The sequence below is a fragment of the Anolis carolinensis genome, unplaced genomic scaffold (genome assembly GCF_035594765.1).
Source record: "Anolis carolinensis isolate JA03-04 unplaced genomic scaffold, rAnoCar3.1.pri scaffold_10, whole genome shotgun sequence".
In the NCBI taxonomy this organism is placed as follows: domain Eukaryota; kingdom Metazoa; phylum Chordata; class Lepidosauria; order Squamata; family Dactyloidae; genus Anolis; species Anolis carolinensis.
In genome coordinates this window covers 26364455-26381198 of record NW_026943821.1, presented here as the reverse complement: position 1 = coordinate 26381198, position 16744 = coordinate 26364455, and the positions used below count along the sequence as shown (strand labels likewise).

The 16744-nt window shown below is 41.2% G+C and overlaps 1 protein-coding gene across 3 annotated transcripts in view; it reads left to right on the top strand.

Annotated features, from left to right (window-relative positions):
- Nucleotides 1–16744, top strand: part of ldlrap1 (low density lipoprotein receptor adaptor protein 1) — a 47838-nt gene that overhangs the window by 21996 nt on the left and 9098 nt on the right. For 2 of the 3 annotated variants that reach the window (XR_010000760.1, XM_062962555.1), the window contains exons 4-7: nt 2409–2523; nt 6355–6427; nt 8859–8942; nt 15863–15993. Coding sequence is in view for 2 of the 3 variants with exons in the window: in XM_062962555.1 (XP_062818625.1) it covers nt 2409–2523; nt 6355–6427; nt 8859–8942; nt 15863–15993 (403 nt within the window). In the remaining variant the exon portion in view is untranslated. The remainder of the gene's footprint in view (nt 1–2408; nt 2524–6354; nt 6428–8858; nt 8943–15862; nt 15994–16744) is intronic. The other variant, XM_062962556.1, reaches the window with a different exon arrangement.

Sequence of the window (16744 nt, the reverse complement as noted above, 5' to 3'; positions counted from 1 at the left end):
GTTGTCCTCAAAGCGGCATGTCCTCAAATACCGTGCTGCAAAACCAGCAGGCAATACTGTATATACTCGAGTATAAGCCTAGTTTTTCAGCCCTTTTTTTAAGACTGAAAAAGCCCCCCTCGGCTTATACTCAGGTGAAGGTCCTGGTTGGCTTCTATTTGGGTCAGCTTATACTCGAGAATATATGGTACATTTATTATTTTTCTCTATTATTATTGGTATTATTACATTTGTCATTTTTCTCTATTATTGTTGCTACTATTACATTTATTTTACTCTATTATTATTATTATTATTATTAATACATTTATTATTTCACTCTGAGCTTATTATTATTATTGCATTTATTATTTTACTCTATTTATTATTACATGTATTATTTTCCTGTATTTATTATTATTATTATTACATGTATTATTTTTCTCTATTATTATTGGTACTGTATTATTACATGTATCATTTTTCTCTATTATTGTTGCTACTATTACATTTATTTTACTCTATTATTATTATTATTAATACATTTATTATTTCTGTCTGATCTTATTATTATTTCATTAATTATTTTATTCTATTTATTATTACATGTATTATTTTCCTGTATTTATTATTATTATTACATGTATTATTTTTCTCTATTATTATTGGTATTATTACATTTATTATTTTACTCTATTTATTATTACCTGTATTATTTTCCTGTAGTTGTTATTATTATTACAGTAGAGTCTCACTTATCCAAGACTCGCTCCCACAGATCCATATAACCCTGAATATCAAGGCAGAAAATCCACAATACAGTAGAGTCTCACTTATCCAAGCCTCGCTTATCCAAACTTCTGGATTATCCAAGCCATTTTTGTAGTCAATGTTTTCAATATATCGTGATATTTTGGTGCTAAATTCGTAAATACAGTAATTACAACATAACATTACTGCATATTGAATTACCTTTTCTGTCAAATTTGTTGTATAACATGATGTTTTGGTACTTAATTTGTAAAATTATAGCCTAATTTGATGTTTAATAGGCTTTTCCTTAATCCCTCCTTATTATCCAAGATATTCGCTTATCCAAGCTTCTGCCGGGCCGTTTAGCTTGGATAAGTGAGACTCTACTGTGTGTGTATGTGTGTGTGTGTATATATATATATACATACATACATATATATATATATATATATATAGAATGGTGTCCAGGGTGGGAGAAAGAACTCGTCTGTTGGAGGCAAGTGTGAACATTGCAATTGGCTAGCTTGATTAGCATTGAATAGCCTTGCAGCTTCAAAGCCTGGCTGCTTCCTGCCTGGGAGAATCCTTTGTTGGGAGGTGTTAGCTGGCTGTGTTTGTTTCCTGTCTGGAATTCTCCTGTTTTCTGAGTGTTGTTCTTTATTTACTGTCCTGATTTTTGGAGTTTTTTAAGTACTGGTAGCCACATTTTGTTCATTTTTCATGGTTTTCCCCTTTCTGTTGACATAGTCCACATGCTTATGGCTTCTTTGTGTAGTCCGACATGGTGGTTGTGAGATTGGTCCAGCATTTCTGTGTTCTCAGATAACATGCTGTGTCCGAGTTGGTTCATTAAGTGCTCTTTAAATACTCATTTAAGTGAATCTTCTCCTTAGCGGTAAATATCCACTTGTATTCATGCAAGGGAAATTAGGTTGCTCGGTTGTTAGACCGATAGACCTGGTTGCCTGTTATCTGAACTGTTAGGAACAAAGATATGCCAGTGCACAAAATATATGGCAGGATTGAGAATTATTGATATTAATCACAAGGAGGATACACAATGTCATGCAATCGGGACCGTTAGCAGAGGTGACAGCCCGGCTGCAATGTTTGTTTGCCTGCTTTGTGTGATAATGCAAAGTCCCACGAGCCGGATTGCCTGAGTTCAGAGAACTCATTTTCTCTTTCATTTCCCCTTGCAAAATGAAAAACAATTCTCCTTCGAAAGCAGAGATTTGGGGAAGATGGATGGCTATTTGTTTTCTCCGCACTTTCCCAGTGTTGCAAAACCTTCGCCTGGGAAATTGCATTCTTTCTGGCTCTGATATGATAAGCAAACTTTACGAATCAGCATGTGGCCTGCCTCGGAGACTTTCATTTGCTTCTCGTTGCTCAGGCGAAGCCCTGAAATGAAAGCTGGGTAGCCGGGTGCAGTTTGGCACCAGATATAAAGCTTTATGTTGGTTTTCGCCATTCTGTCGGGTTTTTGCTTTATTGGTTTCTAGCCCCAGATGGTTGCAAAGATTGGTGAAGGAGGTAAGAGGCTCACAACTGGAAATCTGGGAGTTAAGAGTCCAAAATGGGGTGCAGCCTAGTGTTCCTTTCTCACTGTTTTCCTTTCTGTCTCCTACTTGTCTAAGTCCTTAATGTGCTCTTTCTTTGCAATTTGCTCACAGGATATCTTACTGCACGGCAGACAAAGTGCATGACAAGGTGTTTGCCTACATTGCCCAGAGTCAGCACAACGAGAACCTGGAGTGCCATGCTTTCCTCTGCGGCAAGAAGAAAATGGTCAGTATCGTCGTGCCGGAGAAACCGCCTTTCGTGGGAAGGGTCTGGAGCGGGCATGGGCAAACTTGGGCCCTCCGGGTGTCCAAAACACCCGGGGGGCCCAAGTTTGCCCATGCCTGCTCTAAAGTGAAGCTGGATCTGGGCGTCTTGATGCATCAGTCGTCAAAATTGTGTGACCTTTCAGAGATGGTTGGACGACACCTCCCGTATTCCTTAATTTTAGTTAGTCTTGCTAGGACTCACTGGGTTTGCAATCCATCCACCCACATCCAAAGGGTTGCAATGCAGGCGTAAATAAGTTTTTATAATTAAGCTATCGTATTAAAATATCAATAATTATACAATCATTGCAATCATAATAAGAGCAAGGTGAAAAACGCACCATGTGCATCTCATTGCACATCTTCCTACATAGCTATCCGATACTTGTTCAAGTAAAAAATGGAGTGTTGCACAGTAGAGTCTCATTTATCCAAGCTAAACGGGCCGGCAGAACGTTGGATAAGTGAATATGTTGGATAATAAGGAGAGATTAAGAAAAAGCCTATTAAACATCAAAATAGGTTATGATTTTACAAATTAAGCACCAAAACATAATGTTATACAACAAATTTGACAGAGAAAATAGTTCATTACACATTAATGCTATGTAGTAATTACTGTATTTACTGATTTAGAACCAAAATATCACGATATATTGAAAACACTGACTACAAAAATGTGTTGGATAATCCAGAACGTTGGATAAGTGAGACTCTACTGTATTATTGTAAGTTATAATAATTTATATAATAACTTATAATATATATAACTTATATAATATATATAATATAACTGATGGCCATTTTTGAGCCATCTTCCATTGGTGCAGTGCACTATAAATTTGGAGATAATAATAAGAATAACAATAACAACAACAACACTAATCCGGCATATATATATATGTTTGCTGTGTCATATTTATTTATATATTTATTAGCAACATTTATATCCCGCCCTTCTCACCTGGAAGGGGACTCAGGGTGGCTTACAAGTTATATATACATACAATAAATTATGTTATTAGTATAGCACAATATAAGCGCTACATAAGCATTATATATAATTATATTGTACTATATGACTATATTGCAATATTATTAGTAATATTGCATGTAATATAAATATTGTATAATAATACTGTATAATAATAATAATAATAATAATAACAACAACTATATATATATACTAGCTGTGCCCGGCCACGTGTTGCTGTGGCGAAGTATGGTGGTATGGGAAATAAAGTATTGAGGAATTGGTGGTAGTTACAATTATCCCTCTCCCTCTAATTAGGAATTCATTTTTCTTTTCTTTTTGTTGTATCAACTTAGTGGCATGGATGATGGGTTGTGTTGTCAAATTTCGAGGTTGGGGGGCCTGTAGTTTTGTTGTTTTGTGGGTCACCGTGATGCCATCACTCATTTATATAGATAGATAGATATATCTTGTTTGCTGTGTCATATTTATTTATATATTTATTAGCGACATTTATATCCCGCCCTTCTCACCTGGAAGGGGACTCAGGGTGGCTTACAAGTTATATATACATACAATAAATTATATTATTAGTATAGCACAATATAAGCGCTACATAAGCATTATATACGGCTATATTGTAATATTATTAGTAATATTGCATGTAATATAAATACTGTATAATAATAATAATAATAATCCAGCATATATATCTCATTTGCTGTGTCATACTGTATAATAATAATAATAATAATAATAATAATAATAATAATAATAATATACCCCTGAGATGACTGGTTATAGCCCTGCTTTCCTTGCAATACATGGAGATGGGGAACCTTTGGTCCTTGGGATGTTTTAGCCGTTTTGCAGAAGCGCCAGAGCAGCCCAGCTGATTGTAGAGGTTTGAAGACTGTGCTTGGAAACATGTGGGAAGCTAAAGGTCTTTGGAACTCAACTGTCGCTTCGAAATGAAACACCTTGCTAAGATGCAGGAAAGGGTGGCATTTGGCCATTCAAACTCCATTTGTAATCCTCTCTCCAAGGCCTTCTGTTAATGCTTTTTCCCAGAATAATGTCATGGCCAACGGCTCTAATGATGCCTCAAAGTCCTTTTTGCGCAACGTGCCACCAGAAACCTAGGCTGGCCGTCATGCGTACATTTCACGCCAACCTCAGCCCATCCCAGCTCTCACTGGGTGATATTTTCATTTCGGGTAACCTTGACATTTTTCACTGGGTGCCTTAGAAGAAAAACATGTTTGCATGAGGATGAGAGGGGGTTGCAAGTCTGATCACTTTTTAATCTGCTGCCTGATAATGATGGTGGGGAGGCCAATTCTCAAAGATACTGAAGTCATTATGGCCTGGGTTTCCCAGGTAAAAAGGTAAAGGTTTCCCCTGACGTTAAGTCCAGTTGTGTCCGACTCTGGGGTTTGGTACTCATCTCCATTTCTAAGCCAAAGAGCCGACATTGTCCATAGACACCTCCAAGGTCATGTGGTCACTGACATGACTGCATGGAGCGCCGTTACCTTCCCGCCAGAGCGGTACCTATTGATCTACTCACATTCTGGGGGTTGGTGCTCATCTCCATTTCTAAGCCAGAGAGCCGGCGTTGTCCATAGACACCTCCAAGGAAATGTGGCCACTGGCATGACTGCATGGAGCACCATTACCTTCCCGCCGGAGCCATACCTATTGATCTACTCACATTCTGGGAGTTGGTGCTCATCTCCATTTCTAAGCCGAAGAGCCAGCGTTGTCCATAGACACCTCCAAGATCATGTGGCCACTGGCATGACTGCATGGAGCGCCGTTACCTTCCCGCCGGAACCGTACCTATTGATCTACTCACATTTGCATGTTTTCGAAATGCTAGGTTGGCAGAAGCTGGAGCTAACAGCAGGCGCTCAAGTCGCTCCCAGGATTTGAACCTGGGACCTTTCGGTCTGCAAGTTAAGCAGCTCAGCGCTAACTTCAACTCCCGCAATTCTTAAGGCCCCTTCCTTTTTCCCCTCAGCCACTTAAGCATGTTCAAGCGCTGAGCTGCTGAACTTGCTGACTGAAAGGTTGCAGGTTCGAATCCGGAGAGCAGTGTGAGCTCCTACTGCAAATGTGAGTAGATCAATAGGTACTGCTCCGGTGGGAAGGTAAAATTGGTTTTTCATGCAGTCATGCCAGTGGCCACATGATCTTGGAGGTATCTATGGACATGCAAATGTGAGTAGATCAATAGGTACTGCTCCAGCGGGAAGGTAACATTGGTGCTCCATGCAGTAATGCTCGTGACCATATGACCTTGGAGGTGTCTACGGACAACACCGGCTCTTCGGCTTAGAAATGGAGATGAGCACCAAACCCAGAGTCAGACACAACTAGACTTAATGTCAGGGGAAAACCTTTACCTTTACCTTACGGTATTTTTTATTTATGTAAACGATTAGCCATCCCAAGGAAGGGAGGAATATACATCAAGAAAACACAATGTATATCAGTTGTCTGTCTGACTATCCATTCTATATTAAGTCAACACTTCCTTCTCCCTCCCCTCTTGGTATTCCATCTTTGCAGATTGAATATAAGTTCAATCAAATAAATGATCATGAGGAGGAGTAGTGATGCTGCCGCTCTCTTACGCAGCCAACGGTGCTGTCGGCATCCGCCTTGAGCAGAGAGGGACTTGTAGAGCTGTAGACTTCAAGGAAAGGTCCCAGCTGAGCAGAAGGGCCAAATGACTTCAATGTGTGTGTGTCTGTCCACGCACTCTTCTGATGGCGGTTGTGTCTCCTTCTCTTTCTTCCGCTTCCCTTCCAGGCTCAAGCCGTCACCCTCACGGTCGCGCAGGCGTTCAAAGTGGCGTTTGAGTTTTGGCAGGCCTCCAAGGAAGGTGAGTGTACACATGTATCTCCACCTTAATATTATTATTATTATTATTATTATTATTATTATTATTATTATTATTATTATTTTCTATGGGCAAGCAGAATGTGACTGATATATGGCTTATGCTTTGTATCCCACAAGCTAGAGCTGATATGGGGAACTGGGCCCATTTTTGGAATCTGCAGGTGAGATATTCCCAGAACACATCACCAATACACTCCCGAAAGATGGCCATCCAACCTATGTTCAAAGGCCTTCAAAGAAGGAGAGTCCACCATCCTCCAAAGACAGTCCGTTGCACTATCAAACAACTTTTGAATCCTTTTTTCATAGCGTTTAGGTGGAATCTCTAATTTTCATAGTGTTTAGTGTCTCTAATTTTTGTAATTTGAGTCCATTGGTTTGTGTTCTCGTCTTGGGAGCAGCAGAAGTCAAGCTCACTCCCTCTTCTAAATGGCAACCTGGTCAGATATTTAAAGATTGGCTGTGATGTCACCTCTCGGTCTTCTCCAAGCTAAACATACCCATCTCCCAAGGTTGTTGCTCCTCATGGGCTTGGTTTCCAGACCTTGTGCCCACCTTGGTTGCTCTTCTCCAGACGCATTCCATCACTCGGAGATGCAACCTGATATCCTCCAAAGTGAGGCTGTGCCTGTTGGAACCTTCCTGGTAGGAAGCAGATGCTCTGGTGAGGAGCAGCCCCCGAGAACAGCCTTGTAGCAATATGCTTCCACGAGAGATTGTCTCTGCGTGTCCTCCCCCGGTCCTTCCATCCAGCACAAGCGCGTGGGTGTCTGCCTGGCAACCGCCCACACGCTTGAGATAGTGTGGCTGGTTGCTAGGCAACCACCCAACTGCTTTCTGTCATCCCCATCCATTATCTCCAACACGCTCGGGCACACGCTTCCTCACGCGCATGGAGGAAAGGCTCCATGTAGGCCAGGTCCTTGGGTCTTGCCCAACCGCATGGTGCCAATGGAAGAGCATGCCGACAGCAAGGGACCATCTGTCCTCTTGTCTGCGGAGACCTTATGACTGGAGTAACTGGCACTTTGGCAATACTCCAGGCGGGCCCCAGGCTTGGCTGGGTGGCCTTCCCAAGTCTTGGGGTCATGCCAGTCTCGGGAACGTTGTCGTTCTGCTGTGCGTATTCCGGAGTTGGCAGCCGGGAAAGGTCGGCATGAAAATGAGATTGGCCTGAGAACCCTTTCCATCGCTCTGCCGCCTCTCCTACGTCTCCCTTCCTGAGCAGAGCTTTTGCAAAGAAACAACACGTTTTAGAAGTACACGCAGTACCCAAGTTACGAGCAACTTCGGTTCTGTATGTTTGTTCGAAAGTTGCATTTGTATGAAAGTCAGAACATGTTTGTAAGTTGAATTTGTATGAAAGTCGGAACATGTTCGTAAGTTGAATTTGTACAAAAGTCGGAACATGTCCGTAAGGTGAATTTGTATGAAAGTCAGAACATGTTCGTAAGTTGAATATATATCAAAGTCGGAACATGTTCGTAAGTTGAATTTGTATTAAAGTCGGAACATGTTCCTAAGTTGTTTATATGAAAGTTGGAACATGTCCATAAGTTGAATTTGTATGAAAGTTGGAACATGTTTGTAAGGTGAATTTGTATGAAAGTCAGAACATGTCTGTAAGTTGAATTTATACGAAAGTTGGAACATGATTGTAAGTTGAATTTGTATGAAAGTCGGAACATGTTCCTAAATTGAATTTATACGAAAGTCGGAACATGTTCCTAAGTTGAATTTGTACAAAAGTCGGAACATGTCCGTAAGTTGAATTTGTATGAAAGTCAGAACATGTTCGTAAGTTGAATTTATACGAAAGTCGGAACATGATTGTAAGTTGAATTTGTATGAAAGTCGGAACATGTTTGTAAGTTGAATTTGTATGAAAGTCGGAACCTGTTCCTAAGTTGAATTTGTATGAAAGTCGGAACATGGATAGTGAAGGGAAGAGTTAACACCCCTGTTGTGTTCCCTTTGCTGTCTGTGTCCCTGTTCAGAAGATTTCATGGCACTTTCTGTCTCTGTGAAAATTGGATTTTGAGAAATGTGGTTTGTTGTGGAAACAACAAGCTTCGGTGGAGACACATCTCCCCCATGATAATAATTCTTCCAGGAGTGAATTTCCCTTCCTTCCAAGTGGGTAGTTTTCTCTCACTTCCTGTTGTCTTGCCCCTGTTCTTAACTATAAGTCAGATGTAAACAGCTCCGGTTTTACTTACTTGTCTGAACGCATCTCCCTTTATGCTCCAGTTAGAACATTAAGATCAGCTGGGGAGGTCCTGCTCTCGGTCCCATCACTTTTGCAGGTGCGACTGGTGAGAACGGGAGAACGGAATTTGGTGACCTCTTCTATGAAATGCAGCGTTTATCTTTTGTTCTGGGAAAAAATATTTTTGTTTTTCTCATTGTAGAGAAAGAGAAGCGGGAGAAGGCCATCTTGGAAGGAGAGAGCACAAGCGTCCCGAGTTCAGAAATCTCAGTCTCCCCAAAAGGACGTAAGTGACCGGGGATCTTGTCTTTGCAAGGGAAATCTGTTGGAAACATGAAAGCTTGACCAGACCCTGGAGATGGATGGGGAGGCATCTAGAAGTCCTCAAGGTGAACCCAGTCTGACCTGTGTGCTTCTTGGAAAGCCTTCGACAACACATATAAAGTATTATTTTATTGTATGACACAGCAAACAAGATAGACATGCTGAATTTTGTATCACAAAATCACAAGTCGAACACTTCCCAAGTGTCTAGGACTGTGTGATGTATTTTCAGATGATGCGTGCAGATCCCAGTAGGGTGGCCTTTTGCAGTTGGCAGATCGTGATTTTGTCAATGTATATTGTTTCCAAATGCCGGCTGAGATCTTTTGGCACGGCACCCAGTGTGCCCATCACCACCGGGACCACCTGCACTGGTTTCTGCCAAAGTCTTTGAAGTTGAGGGACTTGAGGCATAAGTTCCAATGAATCATTTGGGCCACAGAGTTGCGCCTCTGTTTGTAGTCTGTCTGTGCGATTTTCTTACAGCAGCTGAGGATATGATCAATGGTTTCGTCGGTTTCCTTGCACAGTCTGCATTTTGGGTCATCGGCTGATTTTTTGATCTTGGCCTGAATTGCCTTTGTCCTGATGTCTTGCTCCTGGGCTGCAAGGATCAGGCCTTCTGTCTCCTTCTTCAGGGTCCCATTCGTGAGCCACAGCCAGGTCTTCTATTATTATTATTATTATTATTATTATTATTATTATTATTATTAATTGCCTTTGTCCTGATTTCTTGCTCCTGGGCTGCAAGGATCAGGCCTTCTGTCTCCTTCTTCAGGGTCCCATTCGTGAGCCAGAGCCAGGTCTTCTCCTTCTCAGCTTTTCCTTCAATTTTGTCAAGGAACTTCCCATGCAATGTTTTGTTGTGCCAGCTGTCAGCTCTAGTTTGTAGTGCGGTTTTCTTGTACTGATTCTGCTCTAGTTTGTAGTGCGGTTTTCTTGTACTGATTCTGCTCTAGTTTGTAGTGCGGTTTTCTTGCACTGGTTTTTTGTCTGCTGTGCTTTGAGGAGTTTCTGATTTTTGACTTCAATCCAAGCAGGTTCTTCACTTTGCTTTACATATTCTGCCAGGGCATGTTCTTCTTCTTTGACTGCTTGTTTGACTTGTAAGAGTCCTCTGCCCCCTGATCTTCTAGGCAGAAGATGATGATGATGATGATGATTATTATTATGATGATTATTATTATTAAGGAGCGCTGCTTATATCCTCTAGCTTGGAAAAGGTACTTTAAAAGGCCACTGTTCTCACTGCCAGCCAGCAGAACGGCCGCACTGAATTCTCTCTTTCCGTTCCGGAGAAGCTGTGATTCGGGTGCAGATCGTGTGTCATTGACCTCTGATTGAAATCCATCAAGGATGTCGCCGTCCTCTTGACCCCCGTGGCTTCTTCATCATGAAACCTGCTCGCCTGTTATTCCTCAGCGGGAGGGAGGGAGCCGGGGGGGAGACAAGCGGCTTTCCGAAAATGCCTCCCAGGGATCCGTTTAAATGCTTAACGGTCTGGGCTTGCAAAATGGGGTCACGTCTCCCGAGTATTGTTTTTAAGCTCCATCCTCTGTGCGATTGTCTGGTGGCAAAGGCTATCTCCGGAACCTCGCTGGGCACAAATCGCCTTAAATGAACCGCCGGGGTGGGGAGCAGAAACGCGCCTGCCTTTTTCCCGTCCGAAATGCCGCAGAGGAAATGGCCCGTCAGCAGGGCTCCTGTCCAAGCAGACTGCGTCATATTGATCCGCCAGGATATTTGATCGGGAAGAAATCCTCTTTAACATCCACTCCGTTCTGGAGTGTTTCTCTGGGCAGCCCGGATCACAAGTCGGAAGAAGGACTGGCTCCAAAGGCCACAGTCTTGAGAATCCTTACGTCTGACCTCTGCTTTGGACCGGAATCAAACTTCCGAATTTGACATTTTATGGCATCGCATAAGTTAAATATTCTTTGTATTGGTGGTTTTTAGAGGTACAGTAGAGTCTTACTTATCCAAGACAAACTGGCCGGCTGAAAGTTGGATAAGTGAAAATGTTTATTTACAGTATTTATATTCCACCCTTCTTTTATTATTAAAAGCATACATAAGCACATTTACATTGAAAAAGATGAGAATAATGATTTGATCAGAGTTGGACAGTCTTATCTTAAATTTGAGCTTGATGTAAATATTCAAAAACATTTAACCTACGGAGGCCTCAATTAATGTAATTTTATTGGTATCTATGTTTATTTCTGAAATGTACCACCCTCGGCTTATACTGGAGTCAATGTTTTCCCAGTTTTTTTGTGGTCAAATTAGGTGCCTCGGCTTATATTCGGGTCGGCTTATACTCGAGTATATACGGTAATTTTATTGGTATCTCGGCTTATACTGGAGTCAATGTTTTCCCAGTTTTTTTGTGGTCAAATTAGGTGCCTCGGCTTATATTCGGGTCGGCTTATACTCGAGTATATACGGTAATTTTATTGGTATCTCGGCTTATACTGGAGTCAGTGTTTTCCCAGTTTTTTTGTGGTCAAATTAGGTGCCTCGGCTTATATTCGGGTCGGCTTATACTCGAGTATATATGGTAATTTTATTGGTATCTCGGCTTATACTGGAGTCAGTGTTTTCCCAGTTTTTTTGTGGTCAAATTAGGTGCCTCGGCTTATATTCGGGTCGGCTTATACTCGAGTATATACGGTAATTTTATTGGTATCTCGGCTTATACTGGAGTCAATGTTTTCCCAGTTTTTTGTGGTAAAATTAGGTGCCTTGGCTTATATTTGGGTCTGCTTATACTCGAGTATATATGGTAATTTTATTGGTATCTCGGCTTATACTGGAGTCAATGTTTTCCCAGTTTTTTGTGGTAAAATTAGGTGCCTAGGCTTATATTCGGGTCGGCTTATACTCGAGTATATACGGTAATTTTATTGGTATCTCGGCTTATACTGGAGTCAATGTTTTCCCAGTTTTTTGTGGTAAAATTAGGTGCCTTGGCTTATATTTGGGTCTGCTTATACTCGAGTATATATGGTAATTTTATTGGTATCTCGGCTTATACTGGAGTCAATGTTTTCCCAGTTTTTTGTGGTAAAATTAGGTGCCTAGGCTTATATTCGGGTCGGCTTATACTCGAGTATATACGGTAATTTTATTGGTATCTCGGCTTATACTGGAGTCAATGTTTTCCCAGTTTTTTGTGGTAAAATTAGGTGCCTTGGCTTATATTTGGGTCTGCTTATACTCGAGTATATATGGTAATTTTATTGGTATCTCGGCTTATACTGGAGTCAATGTTTTCCCAGTTTTTTGTGGTAAAATTAGGTGCCTAGGCTTATATTCGGGTCGGCTTATACTCGAGTATATACGGTAATTTTATTGGTATCTCGGCTTACACTGGAGTCAGTGTTTTCCCAGTTTTTTTGTGGTCAAATTAGGTGCCTCGGCTTATATTCGGGTCGGCTTATACTCGAGGATATACGGTATTTATTTTATTTCTACCCCACTTTTCTCCCCAAGAGGACTCAAGGTGGTGACGCTTTGGTGAGGGATAAAAAAAATCCCGACTGTTCCTTTTAGGAAAAAATGCATTGATATTCGAGACTCAGCCTACTTGTCTCTTCTTGCTTTTTTCCTGAATATGCATAAATTTGAATTATAGGATTCCTTTGCGATACAAGGAACCTGGGAGCTTCTGGGGACGTGTCTACAATGTATTGATGTATCATTTGGATGATTCCAGGTGGGCCATAATGCCGGCTGGCAGATTTCCGATGCCGTGAAAAGTAGCACCGCAAGGGACACGCAGAGATAACCCATCAAGGGCACATCCCGCCAGGACTCACTGAAATGAATGGGAAGCGAAGAAGAGTCGCCTGGATTCACTCGGCTTCTTTATGTCTTTGCTGTGGTTACCTCTCCCCACGTTTCGTTATTGTGTGTGTCGCTGCGATCTTGAATCACGGTTAGCCGCCCCGAGTGATGCATATGCATTAGGAAAGCAGAGTAAATATTATGACTTGAATTATATCTTGGTTTTGCATTTCCTTCTTTGTTTTTGCCATTGCTATGCGGTGCACGGCTCCGAAAGCCGAGCTGGAGCAGCTCCCCTGCGAGGAAAGGTGACCGCGTTTTGGGTCTGTTTGGCTTCCGAAGTAGGTAAAGGGAGGCATGGCGGACGTGGAAGAAATCAAGCGTGGTCTGGAGGAAGCAGAGAGGAAGATGTTCTTCTCCCTCGTTCCTAATAATAATAATTATAATTATGCCTCAAGTACCACCTGCCAGCAGCAAAGAACTGGTGAGATCACAAACCAGCAAAGGTCGTGGAAAATGAGCACGCAAAGATACTGTGGGACTTCCGAATCCAGACTGACAAAGTTCTGGAACACAACACACCAGACATCACAGTTGTGGAAAAGAAAAAGGTTTGGATAATTGATGTCGCCATCCCAGGTGACAGTCGCATTGACGAAAAACAACAGGAAAAACTCAGCCGCTATCAGGACCTCAAGATTGAACTTCAAAGACTCTGGCAGAAACCAGTGCAGGTGGTCCCGGTGGTGATGGGCACACTGGGTGCCGTGCCAAAAGATCTCAGCCGGTATTTGGAAACAATAGACATTGACAACATTACGATCTGCCAACTGCAAAAGGCCACCCTGCTGGGATCTGCACGCATCATCTGAAAATACATCACACAGTCCTAGACACTTGGGAAGTGTTCGACTTGTGGTTTTGTGATATGAAATCCAGCATGTCTATCTTGTTTGCTGTGTCATAAAATAATAATAATAATAATACTAATAATAAACTTTATTTATACCCCGCCACCATCTCCGCAACGGGGACTCGGGGCGGCTTACATGGGGCCATGCCCAGAACAATACAATATAACAAAATATAATAGAACAACAAATCATAGCACATTAAACAACAATAAAACAACAACAATAAAAGAAAATATAAACTCTCCAAGGGCTGAGATCTGAGCTCATGCGCTGGAGCCGTGTGGCAGGAGCATCAGGGCAGTGTCAACTCATCATCGTTTGAGTCCGCATTGCTCTCTGGATGGAGGTGAACTACAACTCCAAAACCGAATACATGAAATGAAGATAGAAAAAAACACAGACAAACTACTATTTTTGATGACTACAGCCGCAAGAACATGCTACGCAAGGATATGGAAAAAAAGAAGAAATACTGGAAGAATTAAATATTTCTGACCAACTACAACTCCCAAATTCAAGTTCAATGCCCATCAAACCCTTCCAGTATATCCTATTGGTCATGGAAGTTCTGTGTGCCAAGTTGGCTAATAATAGAATATAATGTATTGTTTATAATATACAATAATACATAATACAGTAGAGTCTCACTTATCCAACATAAACGGGCCGGCAGAATGTTGGATAAGCGAATATGTTGGATAATAAAGAGGCATTAAGGAAAAGCCTATTAAACATCAAATTAGGTTATGATTTTACAAATGAAGCACCAAAACTTCATGTTAGACAACAAATTTGGCAGAAAAAGTAGTTCAATATGCAGTAATGTTATGTAGTAATTACTGTATTTATGAATTTAGCACCAAAATATCACGATATATTGAAAACATTGACTCCAAAAATGCGTTGGATAATCCAGAACGTTGGATAAGCGAGTGTTGGATAAGTGAGACTCTACTGTGCTAGCTGTGCCCGGCCACATGTTGCTGTGGCATATGGGAATCCTTTGTTGGCCTCAAAGCCTGGCCATTTTCTTCTTATGGGAATCCTTGTTTGGTGAGCTGGAATGCAACGGAATAGGCTTGCTGCTTGGAAATCTGGGTACTTGCATTCTAGAGGAAAGGTTTTTGGGCTGCTAGAATTGCAATGAATAGTCTCGCTGGCTGTTTGCTACCTAGGGGAATCTTTAGTTGGCCAGCTTCAATAGTACAGAGTGGTATCGCTGCTTCAAAGCCTGGCCGCCTTCTACCAAGCTTAATCCTTTGTTGGTCTGGTTGAATTGCACTGAATAGGCTTGCAGCTTCAATGCCTGGCTGTGTTATACCTAGGGGAATCCGTTTTTTGGGGGGGAAGGGGTTGAGTGAAGGACATGCCTTGGATGTGTTGGTGTATTGTGGCCAAATTTGGTGTGATTTGGCCCAGTGGTTTTGTTGTTTACCCAGTCCTACAAATGTACATTACATTTTTTATATATAGGTAATATATTGTATACTAGCTGTGCCCGGCCACGCGTTGCTGTGGCGTTGTCTGGTGGTGTTGGTGAGAAATTGTTGAGGTAGTGGTGGTATTGAATGTCTGTTGTATGGTTGTCTTTATGTTTAGTATGTGCACTGAAGTGGATTATATGGCAGTGCGGAGTCAAGATAATCCAGTTCAAAGCAGATAATATAAGATTCTAAATGGGTTATATAGCTGTGTGGAAGGGTCTTGAGTCTACACTGCCATATGATCCAGTTCAAATCTGATAATCTGTGGAAGAGGCCTAAGTGAGGCCTAACTGTGCCTGTCCCCTGGGCTGAATAGGTTGCTAGGAGACCAAGTGGGCGGAGCTTAGCCTTCAAACTGGCAGCAATTGGATAAAAACTATTATTCCTCTCCCTGTAATTAGGACTTTGTTTTTCTTTTCCTTTTTGTTGTATCAACCTAGAGCTGTGAATGATGGGTTGGGTTTGTCAAATTTTGAGGTTGGAGGGCCTGTAGTTTTGTTGTTTTGTCCGCTGCCCTGATGCCATCACCCTTTTATATATATAGATAATATACAATAATATATAATATAATATATAGTATGTATACATAATATTGATAATATTATTATAATGTAATATAATACTACTAATAATAATACAATATAGTAATTTTAATTACATATTGTCTCTATCTTTGTTTTTCTCTGCACACACAGCAGTCACTACCGGGAACCTCCTAGACCTGGAAAACGCTGTCAAACCCCCTTTGACCGTGAACACCAACTCGGTGCACTTAGACAGCAGCGTCTTTCGACCGCGTTCATCAGACAATAACAATGTTGTGTGGGTAAGTGTTTGGCAAGCATTCCTTGAAGCATGCAGATGTCTCAGTCATGATGCGCCAAACATAAGTGTGCCACCAATTAGCTGCTAGGCATGGTTTCTAAAGGATGGTTGAAACGGGATATTAAGGGTTGTTTTCAGTAGTTCTGGACCTATTGGTTCAGTGAATGCTTCAACTTGTCACTCCATCGACCTTATTTATTTATTTAGTTACTACATTTATATCCCGCTCTTCTCACCCCGAAGGGGACTCAGAGCGGCTTACAAATTAAATGTACATACAATATTATATTATTAGCATAGCACAATACTGGCAATAAATTACCGTATTGTACTATATCTATATATTGTATATCTATAAAGCTGCAAAGATTAAATTCTTCTTGGTTTCGGAGCATCCGTTTTCGACACGGAGCGGGGAAAGGGCCTTTGGGCAAAAAAGCATTAGACACTAATAATAATTCTGTAGGTTACTTCTTAAGTTGAACTTGTATGCGAATTGAGGGAACAAAATCAATAATAATAATAATAATCATCATCATCATCATAATCAAAGTCCATAATAAAAATGATTATTATTAATAATAATAATAATAATAATAATAATAATAATAATATTCCGCCCTTCTCCCCGAGGGGACTCAGAGCAGATTGCAGCATATAAACAGACACATGCAAACATTCAGTGACATACAATGAGACACAAATACACAGACAGAGGCAAAGGCTTCTCCTTTCATTTCCGGCTCATCTCT